General features: G+C 44.1%; 1 protein-coding gene across 1 annotated transcript in view; it reads left to right on the top strand.

Moving 5' to 3' along the window:
- The window catches only part of EYS (eyes shut homolog), a 1,254,974-nt gene that overhangs the window by 1,201,390 nt on the left and 35,833 nt on the right, over positions 1–17,751 (top strand). Inside the window, 1 exon segment of the mRNA XM_040983150.1 lies at positions 8,165–8,339. Within this exon segment, the coding sequence (XP_040839084.1) occupies positions 8,165–8,339 (175 nt within the window).

Here is a 17,751-nt window from a genome sequence, read left to right as displayed (position 1 = left end):
GAAAACCAGACAGCAAATAGTAAATGTAATGAAACACATAGTGACATATATGATAAACACTGTTGAGAAAAAAGGAAATGTAGATGAAGTATATATATATGAAGGAACCAGGACTGTGGGTGACTTTTGTGCATGTACACAGTGCTTTGAGTTTGGGGTGTACAGCAGAGATCTCATGAGATCATAGCAAAAATTAAAAGTCCACCTTGCTTTGTAATATACTCGATACATATGACTAGACAGATTTCTGTCAACCCATTCATACCACCAAAGTATGACCCACAGAGGCCACCCCAAACCAAAAGGATTAAATGGAGATATTGTACTTGGATGAACAATTGTACTGCCATAGTCTGTCTATATTTAAAAAGTAACATAAGCCCAGATCTTCCCCATAAGTCTGACTCACAGTGGAGGTATAAAATATGTACTTTGAATGATTATAGTGGTTATTTGGTGCAAATAAATGTTTTGAATGGTACTAGTCAAAATGTATTTGCACCAAGATCTCATCTGCTGTCCTCAGCCTCCCTCCCTCATCCAGCTTCCTCCCCATCTGACGTCAAGGAATAGGGGACAGAATAGGATGAACATCACTGTGACACAAGAGCTGCCTTCAAGCACCGTCTCAGGAACTTACATCTCTGTCAATATTGTAGCATCCTTTTCTTCACTCTCACTGACTTTTGCTTATACACAAATGTTCTGAGAGTGCAGATTCTGTAATCCAACTATTGGGTATATGTCCTAGCTCTGCCACCAACAAGTTTCGTGATCCTGACTAGTCACTTAAGCTCCCCATACCTCACCTGTAAAATGAAATAATAGTACTTCTCTTGTATAATTCTGCAAATGAATCAATAGAGAGAGCACAAAAATAGTGCCTGGTTTAGAGTCAGTCCTCTATTTTAGGCACGAAAACATTTCTGGAGGCACGGGTGGTATAACTGCAATCAGGCTCCTCTGTTTTACTCTTTGCTGTACTAAAGCGGTTAAGAGCAGAGTATGCGATAAGGCTGTCTTCAGATGTAGATTATAGCAGCTGTGAGATTTCAGTCTGTAACCTAGCCACAAATCTGAACTTGGCACATGCATAGTTGACCTGACATAAAAACCCTACTCCTGGAAACATGTCAACTGCCATGATTCTTACTTAGAATGGGAATCTTGGTTGGGTCTTGCTGGTTATGGCCACTGACTTGAAAATCTCATAGAATTAGAACCTTGGAAGTCTCTCATGTTGTCATTCACCTCTTGAATTTTCTCTTGATGTCTACTGTCTCTCCATTTTAATTAGCTTTTACTAGTTACTGAAAATCATGGAAAATTATTATCCCAATGTATTGTAATAACTAGATTATAACTGTATCATAAACCTATAGTTCCCAAAATCTTATCTCTACTGGCTCTAAAAACTGATACAGGCTAGCTTCATAAAAATACGTATTTCTTCCCCAGCTATAAGCTGGGTTGTCTGGTACCTAGGCAAATGTTACATTGGTGGGAGAAAATCTGCCAAGGCTGTGGGCATTCTGGGCCTGGTTAATGCTAAATTTGCATTAACCTTCCCATGTGCCAGCAAAGTTGCCTATTTTGTTCTATGGATTGCATGTCTAAGTCAGGTCAGCACATGGACAGGGCTAAATAACATCACCCACTGCCCACTGGTGTATGCAAGAGCTGGGACTGGGAGCATGCCTGGCTTAGCTAAGCCACAGTACCTGCCCAAAAGAGTCAGAGCAGGGTGTGGACCAAATCAGGCTTAGCCACAGCACCTACCAGAACATGAAATACGTGGATCTGGGGGGCAGATTCCATGGGGGACTTGTGAGCTCACCTCTGTGGGACTGTAGCACCTGCCGATTTGCACAGAAAGCAGAGGTAGTGAAAGGACAAGTCTGGCTGGACCACAAAACTCACCTGAAAGGAACCCACCTGACACTCACGGAGCTGGGACTGGGAAGAGGCTAGGCTGGATCAAGCTGCAGCACCTGCCAGCACATGCCAGGACTGAGGACAGACCATGTCAAGCAGGGCCACTGCACCCACTTGAACATGTGAGATTCAGGATTGAGAGCTGGCCTGGTAGGGAAACTTGGGAAATTCTCCTGCTAGGTCACAGGTCCTGCTGGGAAGCATAATAGCTAAGCCTGGTGTAGTCCAAGTCAGGCAAGGTTGCAGCACTCATCAGCATTTGTTTGGGCCAGGCCGTGCTGGGTCAGGCCTTAGCACCCACTGATGCATACAAGAACCACGATAGGATATGGACCATACCCAGATGGGCTAGGCTGCAACACCTACCAGCAAGAGCTGATACTGCAGGTGGGCCATGCCACCTGCACACCAGCACATGTAAGATCTGCAGTTGGGAATAGCCCTGATAGGAGAACCTTATAAACTCCCCCACTAGGCTGAGTCTCACATGGGGAAGTGCGAGAGCCAGGGCTGCAGACAGGCTGGGCAGAACAAGTCTATAACACCCATTGCTATGCATGTGGACTGGGATTGGTGGGAGGGTCAGACTAGGCTAGGATCCAGCACCTTCTAGAACTTGTGAGATCCAGAATGGGAATGGATGTAGGACAGGACCAACTATGCCACAACATCCACTGGTTCACATTAGAGTTGGGAGGTGAAAATCGGTTGAGCTAGGTTATAGCGCCTACCAGTGGGAGCTGGAATGTATGTAGGCCAGTAGGACTTGGCTACAGGACTGCCAGTGAATGCCAGGACTAGGGCCTGGCCATGTCAGGCAGGGCTAAAGCACCCACTGGTGCACATGAGATCTCTGGCTGGGAGCAGAACTTGAGGAATTCCCCTGCTAGATGCAACAGCCAATATTGGAGGCAGAGCAAGCAAGGCAAGGCTGCAGCACTGTTCAGCATATGTATGAACCGGGTCTGGGCACACACCAGCCTGGGCCAGTCCGCAGCACACATTGGCATGACCAAGAGCCAGGACAGGGCACAGGCAAAGCCAGGTTGGACTGCAACGCCCACCAATTTACATGAGGACTCCCAGCTCCCTGGCTCTCAGGGTGATCCAGGCTTGGATAGGGTGCTATACCCGCTAGAGCTGGGACTGCAGGTAGGCTGTGCTGAGCTAAGCTGTAGCAGCTGCTGGTGAATGGCTGCAACACTTGGCTGCAACACTCACCAGGATGCAAAACACCCAGGGCTGACTGTGGTAAGGCATCATTGGGCTGCTGTGTCCACTGGTGAGCATGAATTCTGTGACTTGGGAAGCCCAGTCTGGGGTCAGTCCAAACAAGCTAGGCTGCATCACCTGCTGGAAAGTAGCAGGATTGAATGCAAGTCATGCTAGGTTGGAGCTCAGTACTCCTGGCAAGTGCAAAATCTAGGGCTGGGAAGAGGCCTGGTAAGGAAACTGTGTACTCTCCTCTGCTAGGCTGCAGCATCCACTGATGAGCACAAAAGCCAGGGTTGGTGGCAGATCAAGCTGGGCAAGGTGGTAACACCTGTCATCATATGTGGGGCTGAGTCCCCGATGGCAAAGTGAGCTGAATTAAGCTGCAGTACCAATGGGTTTGCACAAGAGCCAGATTGGATACAGGACAAAGCAGGCTAGGCATGCAGCACATGTTGGCATGCACAAAAACCGGAGCTGCTGATAGTGCTAGTAGGGGTTATTGGGAGTCACCCCAACTAGGCTGCAGCACCTACTGGTCTTCTTGAAGACCAGACCTGTGGCAGGCTGGATTTGGTTAGGCCATGGATTCCATAAGTTCACATGAGAATGGGGCTGGGGGCAGAACTGACCAGGAAGCTATATTCACTGATATGTACATTGGCTAGTGCAGGTGACAAACTGAACCTGACCCTGCACTAGCAGGCCCACCCAAAAGTCAAGTCTGAGGTCACCCAAGGTGAGGTTTTTTAAGTAATTCCCCAATTAGGCCACTGGACTCAAACCCCAGCCATAGGGAAAATCACAAATATGTGTACAAGTGTCAGGACTGGGCCTTATCAGTTGCTAATGCTGTGCAGTGGTCAGCATGCCCATGTGCATTAGGGGGACATGAGAGTCAGCTCATCTAGCCAGCAGGGGATATCAAGTGTCTTATCTTAGGATGGAAAGCAGAACAGATCAGAACACTCTACTGGGCAAGTTTTCCAACATGTTCCTGGGCTCAATGACGCACTAAGGTGGACCTGGGCAGCCAACATACCTTGGAAACACTTTCTCAAACCTGGTTCAATGAAGCCAGTGACATCTCAGAATTATCAAAACCATTTAAGTTACACCCTTAGAAAACCCTCTCCTACTTAAGGATCTCTGAGGCATCATCCAATGACTATCCCCCATCCCCAGGTACTGTTAATAGCTTGACATCAAGGAGTGGCCCCCTCTTCTTCCCTTCCTGAAAAACACAGGAAAAAAAAAATTTTAAACATTTGTCCCACCCACCTTCCAGCAAACTTCAATCCTTCCCACCCCAATAGGAGACCCACATGTAAATGCATTCCTGTCAACTATGTAAACAATGTTAAAAATAAAATTTAAAACATTTAAATACATATTTCTTGGGGCCAGCATTGTGCTATAGTAGCTAAAGTTACTACCTCTGACACAAACGTCCTGTGTGGGCACCGGTTCAAGTCCTAGCTGTTCCAGTTCCAGTTCTGAATCAGCTCCCTGCTAATGCTCATGGAGAAGGCTACAGAAGTTGGCCCAGGGACTTGGGCCCCTGTAGCCATACATAAGACTCAGATGAAACTCCAGGCCAGCTTGGGCTGGCCCAGATTTGGCTGTTTTAGCCACTTGGGGAGTGAATCAGTAGGTGAAAGATCTCTCCTTCTCTGTCCCTCCCTTTCTCTGTGTAGCTCTTTAAAATACATATATATTTTTAAATTTAAAAATCCATATTTCTGGACCCTATCCCAGGACTAATTAATTGAATCTCTAGAGAGGGAGAGTCTAAAAATGTTTATTTAACAAAATTTGCCAGATTTGGAAGCTACTATATGAATTGATCAAATACAATGTTGTGGAAGAATTTACTAACTAGGTTTATTAAATTTAGTAACAATTCTTGTGTCAGGACTGTGCCTCCTCAGTTGCTGATGCCTTTGCAATGGTCAATATGTCCAGATGCACATGGGGGACGTGACAGCCAGCTCATATAGACCAGCAGAGGGCATCGAGTTTTATCACTAAATGTTTTGAATGGTTAACAGACCACACAGCAAGGATTTTCTGGCGGCACATATTTGGTCTATTAGTTAAGATGTCTGTGTGATGTATTAGAGTGCCTACATTCTGTGACTTCCACTGGTTCCTCACTCCAGCTCCTGCTAATGCCGATGTTGGAAGCATCAATGTTGGCTTGAATAATTTGAATCTTACTATTCATATAAGAGACTTCCAGGCTCCCAATTTTTGTCTTAGCCTGGTTCAGGTCCCCAGCCCCAGGCCTTGCAGACATTTGGGATGTGAACCAACACACAAAAGGCTCTTCTCAATCTCTCTCCCTTCCCTGTCTTCCTCACTTCCTTTCCTCCCTCGCTCTCACTTTTCCTCTCCTTTTTCCTCCTTCACTCCCACCCTCCCTCTCTCTTAAGAACCTCAAGTTTTAAAACTGGCTGGCATCATGGCATAATGGATTAGGACATTGCATGTAACACCAGCAACCCACATGGGCACTAATTCAAGTTCTGGCTGCTCCATTTCTAAGCAAGCTCCCTACTGATCTGCCTAGCAAAGCAGAGGGTGATGGCTCTGGTGCCTAGGCCTCTCTGTGTACACCATGTGCTAATCTGACATACCACATTTCTATACCTCCATGTAGTAGACCCAAATGAAGCCCCCGGCTTCTGGTTTTGACCTGCCATAGCCCAGGCCATCATGGCCATCTGGAGAGTGAACCAGTGGATAGAAGATATTACACTCTCTCTCTTTAATTTCCAAATAAATACATTTTTTTTAAAAAGGTTTTATTTTTTTTTAAGATTTATTTATTTATTGGAAAGTCAGATATATAGAGAGGAGGAGAGACAGAGAGGAAAATCTTCCATCCGATGATTCACTCCCCAAGTGAGTGCGACGGCCGATGCTATGCTGATCCAAAGCCAAGATCCAGTACCTTCTTCCGGGCATCCCACATGGGTGCAGGGTCCCACAGTTTTGGGCCGTCCTCGACTGCTTTCCCAGGCCACAAGCAGGGAGCTGAAAGGAAAGTGGAGCTTCCGGGATTAGAACCGGCGCCCATATGGGATCCCGGGTGTTCAAGGCGAGGACTTAAGCTGCTAGGCCACCATGCTGTGCCCTAAAAAAAGGTTTTAAATGCTAATGTATGAACTTTCTTGATAAATAGCTCTAATACAAAAGTAGGCATTATAAAATGCAACCCTTACTGCTCATAAAGACCATATGTTTTTGTCCTGAAAATGGTATATAATAAACCATTGTTTTCCATAAAACCTTTAATGATCATGAAGATTTTGAGGTAGACCAAATGAAATAATTTACATATGCCAGCCAAACATTTACTTTGAGGAATTGGCCCATGCAGTTTCAAAGGCCATCAGCAAGCAAAAAACCAGTTTGATTTGAAAGGCCTGAGAATGAAGAGAAACTTCAGGTATATTACAGTCTGGGAGCCACAAACTTCCAAACCCAAAAAGTCTCTATTCTATTCCAAGTGCTGAACTCTGGAGTGAGCACTGTCCTATCCAACAGTCAGGCTGGAGGAGTCCCCTCTTACTCAGTCCTTTCACTCTCTACAGGTCTTCAGTGGATCAAATCAGTCTAGCCCACATAAGCAGAGCAGTCTGCTTTAATCACTCTATAAATTCAGATGTTAGTCTCTTCCAGAAACACCCTCAGAGACACAGCCAGAATAATGTTTGGCCAAATGTCTGGGCACACACACCATTAAGTGGGCACACCAAATGGACTCACAGCATTTAATCACTGCCCTTGTGTCTTAATTTACCAGAGCCTGAGCTTCCCGACATCTTTCTTTACTCCTCAAATTCCAGTTCAAAGTCCACCTCCTCAATAAAAGCCCACTCTGGCCTTTCACCAGAGTCTTGCAGTCTCAGACCTTTTCCGATTTAGCATTACTCCCTTTTGTAATCGTGTACCTAGAAAATATTTGAGAGATCTTTAAAAAGTTGGTGGGAAATATGTATGATTGGGGGAAAAAAAAAAACCTGAGCATGGATTTCAGTTTGCATCCAAATTTGTGAATGGCCACAACAGCCAGAGCTGAGTGGATCCAAAGCTGGGATCCAGGAGCTGTTTCCAGGTCTCACAGATGAGTACAGGGTCCCAAGGATTTGGGCTCTCCTCCACTGCTTTCATAGGTCACAGGACACAAAACAGTCCCCATGTTGCATGCTGTTGCCCCAGGGAGGAATATCAGCCTGCTAAACCACTGAAGCAGCCCCCCTAAGAAACTTGTACTACCTCTGTTTTAATGTTGAAAGGACACAATTAAGTTTTCCACTTAACCATATCTTCAAAACGTTGAGTTCATGGGCATCCAGCTCAGCTCTGCCATTGGAGAGTCCTAGGGCTCCGTAAAATAGAAGGCTGATTCCTTTTGTACAGACAGCAGCCTAGGATGGCCAGTGAGGATTGGAATGACAATCTCACCTGAAGGTGGAAACTTCCCATAAATTTAGACTTAAAATACATCTTCACATACTTGGACTGGCATCTTCACATTGTATGTACTTGTGACAGAAGTTGCTTTGGTTAGAATATATTCTAGACGCTTTTGTAGCTATCTCTAACCATACAACTGAGTTCCAGCCAGGGAAAATCTTCTAGATAATCCTCTGTTCTAGTTTCAATACCTTCTTCCTCTAGTCCTACTTTCCAATATATGCATGACTCATGGCTCCAGAAGGCTTTATTGTAACTACTTCAGCACATGCAGAATATATGTCCTATATACTCATTTCCTGCTTTGTTGTGCTATAGTAAATAAATTATATACCTACAAAAAAGAGGATTTTTTCTCTGAAGCACTGATATTATGGATGTTTTTTAATATTTGTACTTCTTTTTTGTATTTTTTATAAGGATTATTTCTTCATTCTGAAAACCTATTATTTTTTAAATGAAAAATGCATGTCTTCTGGCTTCCTTTTATTTTCCTTGTTGTTAATATGAATTGTTTCTACCTTTCTTCAAGGTTGCATTTTCACTCTTCAAGTTCGTACTGAGAAGGATAGCCATTTCAGGGGACTGGGAAATCCTGAGGGACACCCATTCGCTGGACGCACTGTTGGCCAGTGTGATGCATCTCCTTGTCATGTAATGAAATGTGGCAATGGTGGGACATGCATAGAAGATGGAGCTACTGCTTAGTAAGTATGATATTATTAAGGAAAAAGTTAATAGATTATTTGGTTTCTCGCTGATAGTCCCACTCTACTTGGGAGCATTTGTAAATTCATTATATGATTAAAATGAATGACTTTTTAAACATCTTATTGAAGTACAGTATATATACCAAGAATGCGAACAATTATTTAAATAAGTTTTTGGTTCTCAATCAAGTTAAGATCTATGCATTGCTAGTATGCCAAGAGTACTTACTACTCACTTCTATTTCTCCTTCTTTTAATGTGGGAACGAAGAATATATTATCATTTACTTAGTATGCTATTATGAATTGGGCTGCTAGAAACACAGGACTAGGGGCCAGGTGAGTTCATCCTCAGGCCTTGGATGGACAGACCTTTCAGCAGCATGGTGACTGCTGGAGGCATCTTAGATCAGACTCAATGCTTGGTGCCCTATCCCCAGCCACTACTGCCAAGCAGTGGGCGAATTCAGGGCTTGTAGAGAGCCACAGTGCCAACCGGTACCAGGCTTCAACCAGTGGCTTCCCAGGAGTGAGTTCTTGGTTCTTAAGGGGGTGGAATTACTATCTAGGGGCATCCATGATTATGGCCACTGTACATTCATGTAGGTGATGAATTAATCCTGAGGGAAACACAATGGCTATACTTGCCACTATACTTGCAGGTAAGCAAGGGGATTAAGATCTGGTGGTTTGGAGAAGAAAAACCGGAATATCTGTATGGGTCAGATTGATACACCAGCCCGTACTGGAGTCCTGAGTAGGACTTCTTAGCATGGAACATGGCTGACTACCACAAACCAGTCCACATGAAAGCTGGGATTGGAGGCCTATCTGGCAGGGCTAGATTGCAGTTATAGACTGAATGTTGGGACAGGGGATGGATCACATTAGGATCATGTCACCAACTAGCAAGCAAGTAAACTATGTCTGAGGGTAGATTCTGTGGGGGAAATGTGGGCCTAACCCTGTGGAAATACAAGTCCAGCTGTTTATCTCAAGAGTAGGGGTGGTGACAGGCTGAGCTAGGTATGACCATGGAACCTGCCAACACTCATGGGTACAGGGGCCAAGAATAGTCTGAGCAGGCCCAGGCTGCAGCATCCGCATGTGCATCCTAAAATAGGGCTTGGGGCAGGTCAGGCCACAACATTCACCAGCTCATACAAGACCAGGATGGAGGAGCAGGCTATGCCAGCCAAGGACCTAGCACCTACTGGCATGTGTGAGATTTGGGTCTGGGAGTAGGCCAAGTTGGGGGAAACCTGGAAACTTCCCTGGTGGGTCATAGCTCCCACTGGTGAGCATGTGGTGCAGTGTGGAGAGCGGAGCCGCGCCTCAAAGATGGCGCTTGCTGACCATTGCTTCGTGGCACAAAGGTGGTAAACAGGTTTTGGGAAGTTACTGAGGATTGGGCCGAGCACGTAGGGAAGCTACGTGACCTAAGTCATGATTGGTGTGTTTATCGCATGACGTGAGGAACTGTGTATGGATTGGTTTGTGTAATATAAAAAGGTCTGGGTGAAAAATAGTTAATGAGGAGATTCCACCAGGCACGCTTCAAGGCTAGAGCTAGAGCTATCGCTATCACTTCAAGGCTATTGCTAGCTAGCACTAGGCTGCTTTTGCTTTACTGTAATAAATCTTACAAGTGCTGTAACTGCTTTCACTTTGCCACAACGCTTGAAGTCTTGACCAATAAACTTTTTTAAGACTCTTTACAGTATCGGGGTCTTGCTCGCGGGACGAGGGACCCCGATAGTGCAGGCCTTGGAGAAAGCTGGGCAAGGTAGCACCAACTAATGGCTAATATGTAGTTTGGTTTTGGAAGGGGTGGACCAGGTAGGGCCAAGCAAACCTTAATTCACCAGCAAATGCAGAAACTGGTTGGAGCACAGGTCATGCCATGCTAGGCTGTCACACCTACCAGTTTACATGAGCCAGGGATGGAGCAAACTGAGAAGGGCCAGGTTTCATCACCCACCAGCAATAGTTGGGACCAGGGGCAGGCTAGGTCAGTTCAGGCTACAGCATCCAAAGGCAAAGGCCAAAAAATGTGAGGGACTATGCCAAGCTGGGTCAGAGCAACCATTGGCACATGCAAGATCTATGGGAACAGACCTGGTTGGGGAGCAAAGAGAATGCCCTGGCTGGATTGTGGTTCCCACTATTTAATGTGAAGACCAGAATTAGGGATGCTATCTGATTTGGAAATCAGACATGGCTGCAGTGTCCCTTGGCACAAGTGTCACTAGGTCTTGGGTGTGTCGAATTGGGCCAGACACGAGCACCTACCGGTGCTCGTGAGAACCAGGGTAGGTGTAGGACAGGCTAGGCTAGGTCTTTGCCCCTGTTGAGCCACATGAGAACTGTGTCTGAGTGTGGGCCAGGTTTGTCTGGGCTGTAACACCCAACAGTAAGAACTGGAATGGTGAAGGCCAGTCAGGACAGGCCACTGTTCCTGCTAGGACAGGAGGTAGAATAAGTAGGGCTGATCCATGGACCCACTGATAGAGGAGCTTGGAAAACTCCTCTGTCAGGACACAGTCCATGCAGGTGAGTGCAAGAACCACAATAAGGAGCAACCCAGACCAGGCCAGAAAATGGTACCCACCAGCATACATTTGGAACAGGTCGGGAGCGAACCAGGCTGAGGCAGTTCATATCACCCACCGGCAAATCCAAGCACCAGAATGGAGTGTATATCAAGCCAGGTTGGGTCGCAACACAACCCAGTTCACATAAGGACCAGAACAAGGTGTGACTGGACTAGGCTAAGCTATAACCCCCACTAGTGAAAGCTGGAATTGGAGGTGGGCCAGGCTCAGCTATGCTACAGCACCCCTTGGCAGACGCCAAGGTGAGGCAGACCATGCCAGACTGGAGCACAACACCCAACCAGCACATGTGAGACCAAGGGTGGAGAGGTGAAGCAGTTTTGGGGACTGTGTGTGGCTCCCCTGCTGGACCAACACTCCCACTATGGTGTGAGTTGGGATGAGGGTAGATGAGATTGGGCAGGGCTATAACACCTGTGGGCCCCATAAAGCTGGATTAGGGAAATGCCAGGCTGGGTTGACTGTTCCTTCTGGGACATGTATAAACCAGAGTGGGTGTGGTTTGGCTGGGCTTTGTTGCAGCATCAGCTGACAGATGCTGGCACAGGGGGCAATCTGTCAAGGTGAATGCAGAATGCAAGATCAAGGAGTGGGAGTGGGCCCAGAAGGGAAACAGTAGACAACTCCCTCTTGGGTTCCCACTCCCATTGGTGAGCATGAGAACCACGACTGGGGCAGGCATGGCTAGACAGAGAGTGGCACCCACCAGAAAGTGGGTGGGCTGGCTATATCAAACATAGTTGCTTATTTTCTCTAATATTGATTTATATATTGAAGATTAGAGTTAGAGAGAGAGAGAGACAGAGAAAGAATCTTCCAGCTGCTGGTTCACTTCCCAGGTGCCACTATTGCTAGAGCTGAGACAAGCCAAAACCAGAAGCCAAAAGCTTCATCTGAATATCCCATGGGAACAAACACTTGGGTCACATTCTGTTGCTTTTCCCAGGTGATTACCAGGGAGCTGGAACAGAAACAGAGCAGCTGGGACTCACACTGCCACCTATATAGAATGCCATTGTTGCAGAGAGTAACTTTAGCAACCACAGCACAGTACCAGGCCCTATTATTTGCATAGTGTTGAAGTGTTCTTGAGCAGAAATTCCTGATAACAAAAGTAATACCCAACAGTTACACAGAATTTATTTCTATTACACTTTATTAAAACCTTTTTTTAAAAAGATTTATTTATTTATTGGAAAATCAGATATACAGAGAGGAGGAGAGACAGAGAGGAAGATCTTCCATCCAATGATTTCACTCCCCAAGTGAGCGCGTCGGCCAGTGCTATGCCGATCTGAAGCCAGGATCCAGGAACTTCTTCCAGGTCTGCCACATGGGTGCAGGGTCCCAAGGCTTTGAGCTGTCCTCGATTGCTTTCCCAGGCTACAAGCAGGGAGCTGGAAGGGAAGTGGAGCTTCCGGGATTAGGACCGCCATCCATATGGGATCCTGACGCATTCAAGGCGAGGACTTTAGCCACTAGGCCATGCTGCTGGGCCCAAAACCTTTTAAAGTAGTAAAGAGCAATAGCCTAATGCCCATTTAATAGATGGTAAAATTCGTTCTCAAAATTGTGAAGAACTCAATAGAATATACAACATGTCTTTTAAAAGTTCATTAAAAATGCATGCTATGAAAAAAATGGGCCCTACACAATTGCTCAACAGGCTAATCCTCCACACTGTGGAGCACCCCTTAAGAGTCCTAGTTCATGTCTTTGCTGCTCCACTATTTGTGGCCTGGGAAGGCAGCAGAAGATGGTCAAAGTCCTTAGGGACACAGCACCCACAGGTGAGATCCAGAAGAGGCTCCTGGCTTCAGATCAGCTCAGCTCTGGCTGTTCTGGCCAGTTGGAGGGTAATCCAGTAGATGGAAGACCTTCTTTCTCTGTTTCTCATTCTTTTTGCTTTTCAAATAAGAATAAATAAATCTTAAAAGAAAAAAATCAAGGGTTTTGTATTTAACACAATAAGCCTATGTTTTAAAAGATTTATTTGTTCAGTTTAAAGTCAGAGTTAGGGAGAGATGAGGGAGAGAAAGAACTCTTTCTCTGGTTCACCCCTAAATGCTGCAAAGGCAGGGGCTGAGCCAGGAGCAAAAAGGCAGGAATTCCACTCAACTTTCCCTTATAGCTGGCATGGACCAAAATACTTAGGTCCTCTTCTGCTGCTTTCTTAGGCATATTAGCAGGGAGTTGGAGCAGAAATGGAGCAGCTGATACTTGGCCCATCATTCATATGGGATGCCAGTGCAAGTTTACCTTGCAGGTTGCTGGGGAGGAGAGGCAACCTAAAAGAAATGAGGTTGGGGGACAGTGCTCTCTTAGGCAACTGACAACATTTATTTTCAGGGTTACAGTTCTTATATGGTTAGTGAAATGATAGTTCAAACGTAACTCAGAATTAGATCATGTCTGGAAACAGAGTACAAAGAAGTTAACAAGGCAACTTGTTCAAAGCATTATGAAACAGGGAATAAAGAGTACTGTCCATCCTTGGTTGACTAGACAGAGCACAGATCTTCAGGGAGAGCACGAACGAACGCACACCCAAGGACTCACTGGGGGCAGGAGTGCACTGTGGGTGAGAGGCCCTCCGCCTCCTCTTTCCCGGAGCCTCTTCTCGGCGGGATCCCACAGGCCTCTGCTGTCCCAGCTATCCTGTTGGATGGATTCTGACAGCTAGTATTGCAAGTGGCAGTTTAATCTGCGCATTAATGCTGACCCCAACACTATCTTTGAATCTAATTTTCCACAGACTTTTTGGAGTACTCGCCAATGAGCATCTTGTAAAAGATACTGCAGAAATAAAATCCAGCCTTACAATTCCCTAGTCAAGATTCTCTCCAAAATCGAAATAGCAAAAAACTAACTCATACACAGCTAATAATTTCAGCAAAATAATAAAAGTGCTAAGTAGCTCTTTATCTACAGGATGTAGTCTATTCATTAATACCTGTAAATAATAATGTTGAAGTTATCTTCAAATGGAAGTTTATCTCTTGCCTCATAACACATACCCCAGAGATTTCATAATTTTCTGTGTTGATGGAAAGCTCTATCTCATGAGATATAGTCCTGCATGAGAGCCTTAATTTGAGTAACAAATAGACTCTGCATAGTGAGACTGATACAGCTGGCAAGTTTCCTTACAGGATTTACATTTTTTCTCCCAACAAAATTGGGATCATTTGTGGGATCCCCTTATTAGATAATCACAAAACAGTATATTAACTACTAAATGTGAAACTACTAGCAAATCAAAAAATAATTCTTAGGGTATGATGCCATTACATTAAGATTGTGAATCCCTAACCTCAAAACAGGTGGATTTTACAATATGTAAAATAAATTTTAAAACTGTTTAAAAATATTTAGGCTCCCATTCATAAACAGTCCCAGCAGCAACAACAATTCAAAGAGTTTTATTCCTTTTGACAATTTTAAAAAAATCCTCTAATCTCAATCATGAGAATTTCTCAAAAGAAAAATGATGTGTTTTCTAATGCACTTTTCAATAGCATTTAAGTTTTCCTTCTACTTTTGTCGTTGTCCCATACTCTTAATTTTGTGAGGATCTACATTTTAATATTTTGCCTGAATCAAAGTAAGTAAAATTGAATTTCTAGGTAGCATTATAGATAGCTTAAAGCCAAAGTTCAATCTTTTCTTGAAAAATAACTAACATGCATAATCAAATGCTTTTAAAATGCTCAAGCGGCAAGTCTTAACCCAGAAGCATAAATTTCATGGTGTTTGGAATCAATTTTAAAAGCAAAATCTTAAAGCTGGTCAAGTGTCTTAACACCGCACAGCTCAATGACATACATTTTTTAAAAAAATAATGCAAAATGCTCCTTTTACTTCTGTTTCCCACAGGCAGAGGTGGGAGGCATTGTTTGAATTCACAAGGGAAAATATTGTTTCAAACACTGTGAAAAGGGCTTGATAGGACAGATTCCAGCACATGTACAGGACCCTGGCAAAGTGTGGAGAGCCTCGCTCTGCCACTCAAGTCCGTGACCACACTCCCATCTAGCTGTAGCCTGTGCAGTTTCTCGAATGAGAGTATAATGAGGCAGAGTTCATGTCAGGCCTTATACTCTTGGGATAAGCTCTGATGCAACAGTCAACCATTTCTGCTAGTCAGTATCCAAGCACAAACAAAAGGAGGTGATTAACTCTAACTATACATGCATGTGTTTTCACAAGATTTAACTAATTTAGGTTATGCCTTTTCTTTCGATTCTCAGGTAAAACTTGAAAATCTTTGTCTTGCAGAATGATGTTTTGAAATATGCATATATTGTAAAATGTGAAGATGCACATTAACACATGTAGCTATTTTTGTGTGTGCAGAGAATAATTAAAATTTACTCTCAGTGATTCTCAAAACACAAGGAGTTATTATTAACCAACATGACTATGTGACATAATAATATGACTGTGACGGGAGACAAGATATCTAAGAATAATGCAGTACAGGAAAATCAGAACTTACATAAACAAGCTAGATGGTAAAAGGACTAGCATGAAAAGTAAGTACAACATAGTTTGGAGAAGGAAGGTGTTGTGGCTAGCATTGTCACATAACAAGTAAAGCCCTTAACCTGCAATACTGGCATCCCCTACGGCCACCAATTTGAGCCCTAGGCACTCAGCTTCTTTTTTTTTTTTAAAGATTTATTTTTATTATTTTCTCATTGTTAAGGCAGATATACAGAGAGGAGAGACAGAGAGGAAGATCTGTCCATTGATTCACTCCCCAAGTGAGCCACAACGGACGATGCTATGCCGATCCGAAGCCAGGAGCCTCTTCCGGGTCTCCCACGCGGGTGCAGGGTCCCAAAGCTTTGGGCCGTCCTCAACTGCTTTCTCAGGCCACAGGCAGGGAGCTGGATGGGAAGTGGAGCGGCCGGGATTAGAACCGGCACCCATATGGGATCCTGGGTGTGCAAGGTGAGGACCTTAACCACTTGTGCCACCGCGCTGGGCCTGGCACTCAACTTCTAACACAGCTCCCTGCTAATGACCTGGGAAAGCAGTCGAGGATGGCCCAAGAATGTGGGGCTTGGCCACCACCAGTATGGGAGACCCACATAAAGCTCCTCGCTCCTGGCTTTGGCATGGCTCAGCCCCAGCCATTGAGGCCATCTGGGGAGTGACTAGCACATGGAACATAAAATAATAAATCTATCAGTGTGCACAAAATCTGGCTCAGGTTTGCTATTTTTTGACTCACAAATGAAAAACCATCTGAAATCTATACACTTTCCAATGGGGAAAAAATGAATTTCTCAGCCACAAATTTTTTTTTGCAGAAAATTTTAGAAGTTTACAAATCCTTTAAAATCTAATCACATACCTTCAATTTCCTCTCCAAATTTTCTAAATTAAGAGTCCTTTGTGCAATCTGACACCTTCTGTGTGTGTTGTCCAACAGCGCTCTATGCAGTCTCCAGTACTCCTCTGCTGAACTAAGTAACCGTTTGCCAACTAGTGTCCTGTTTCCTAGCCTTTCCTTACTCAAAGCCAGGTTGAACCCTTTTTCTTTTCTCTTTCTTCTTATCTGTTTCCTCATCCAAATTTACTTTCATTTTCTTTCCATTGTCACTGCAGCAAAATATAAATCCTCTCATTTGTTACACAGGTATGGCACAGTTGTATCTGTCTGTACTCCAGTAGTCAAACTCATTGTGCTGCTCTATTGGGCCTTCAACAGGCACCACCGCATCTCAAGCAATTGCTGTGATTCTTGTGAAGCCGTAGCCACTTGATAATTCACCATCTTGTGTTAACTTTGCCTCTTTTTTACACTTTGTTTCTCCTTCACTGTTTCCTTAACAGATATTCCTTATATCATTGGAATTGCCTTTAGACCCTGTTTTCTAAGGATTTCAACTTCAGACAGATAATTTCTTACACTTTTGAGGTTGGTTAAAAAGCTAAAAAGACTTCTAAAATGTGGGTGTGGTTGAAGAAAAGCAGTCAGTATCTCATTTATGAGAGCAAATTCATGTTTGTTTTCTCAGTTTTAAGTTCCCTCTCAACATTGTTTAAAGGCAACATTTTCCCCTCCTGATTTTTTTAATATCTCCTATCAGATTTACATAAACTATGAAAGTCCAAAAATCTTCTAAAAATGCATGCAGATCCTAACATAAATATTTCTGTTCTCAGAGTCCTGTCTGGTCCACTCATATCATTTCCAACATTTCCTATCACAGATGCCTAAAAGTTACAGTCAACTTCTTTGATTTTCTCTTAATGAAAAACTAGAGCCCTGTGTTATTTCAGTCTTTTAAACCTGAAACCACAAAGATAATGCACTAGTTTGAGAAACAGAGAAGTGGTTAAAGTACGTATTCCTGCCCAATTACCAGCTGTAACTTCTCTATTCCTCCAGCTCCTCCTGTATAAAGTACTGAGAATATTAGCCCCTTTCCACTAAGGCTATAGAGAATATTAAAAGAGCTAAATCACTTAAAATACTTAGAAGAGTGAAAAACTGAAGCATTTATCCCACCCACCTTCCTCCATACCTTGACCATCCACGTCCTAATTGGAGGCCCAAATGGGCATGCATCCTTCTCACTACATAAACAATATTAGAAATAAAATATTAAACTGATCAAAAGAGAAAAATATGTGAACAAACAAAGTGAATATGTGCAAACAGGTCTTCATCCATCCAGGAGCAAAGACCACAAGGAGAATTTTTTTTTTTCTTTTTAAAGAAAACCCAAGAGCTTCTTCTGGGTCTCCCATACAAATGCAGAGTTCCAAGGCTTTGGGCTG

This window comes from Ochotona curzoniae, unplaced genomic scaffold (assembly GCF_017591425.1).
Source record: "Ochotona curzoniae isolate NIBS_2020 unplaced genomic scaffold, NIBS_Ocur_1.0 contig_3819, whole genome shotgun sequence".
NCBI classification, from domain to species: Eukaryota; Metazoa; Chordata; class Mammalia; order Lagomorpha; family Ochotonidae; genus Ochotona; species Ochotona curzoniae.
The sequence above is the reverse complement of the archived record's forward strand: the minus strand, read 5'-3'. Positions and strand labels throughout refer to the sequence as shown.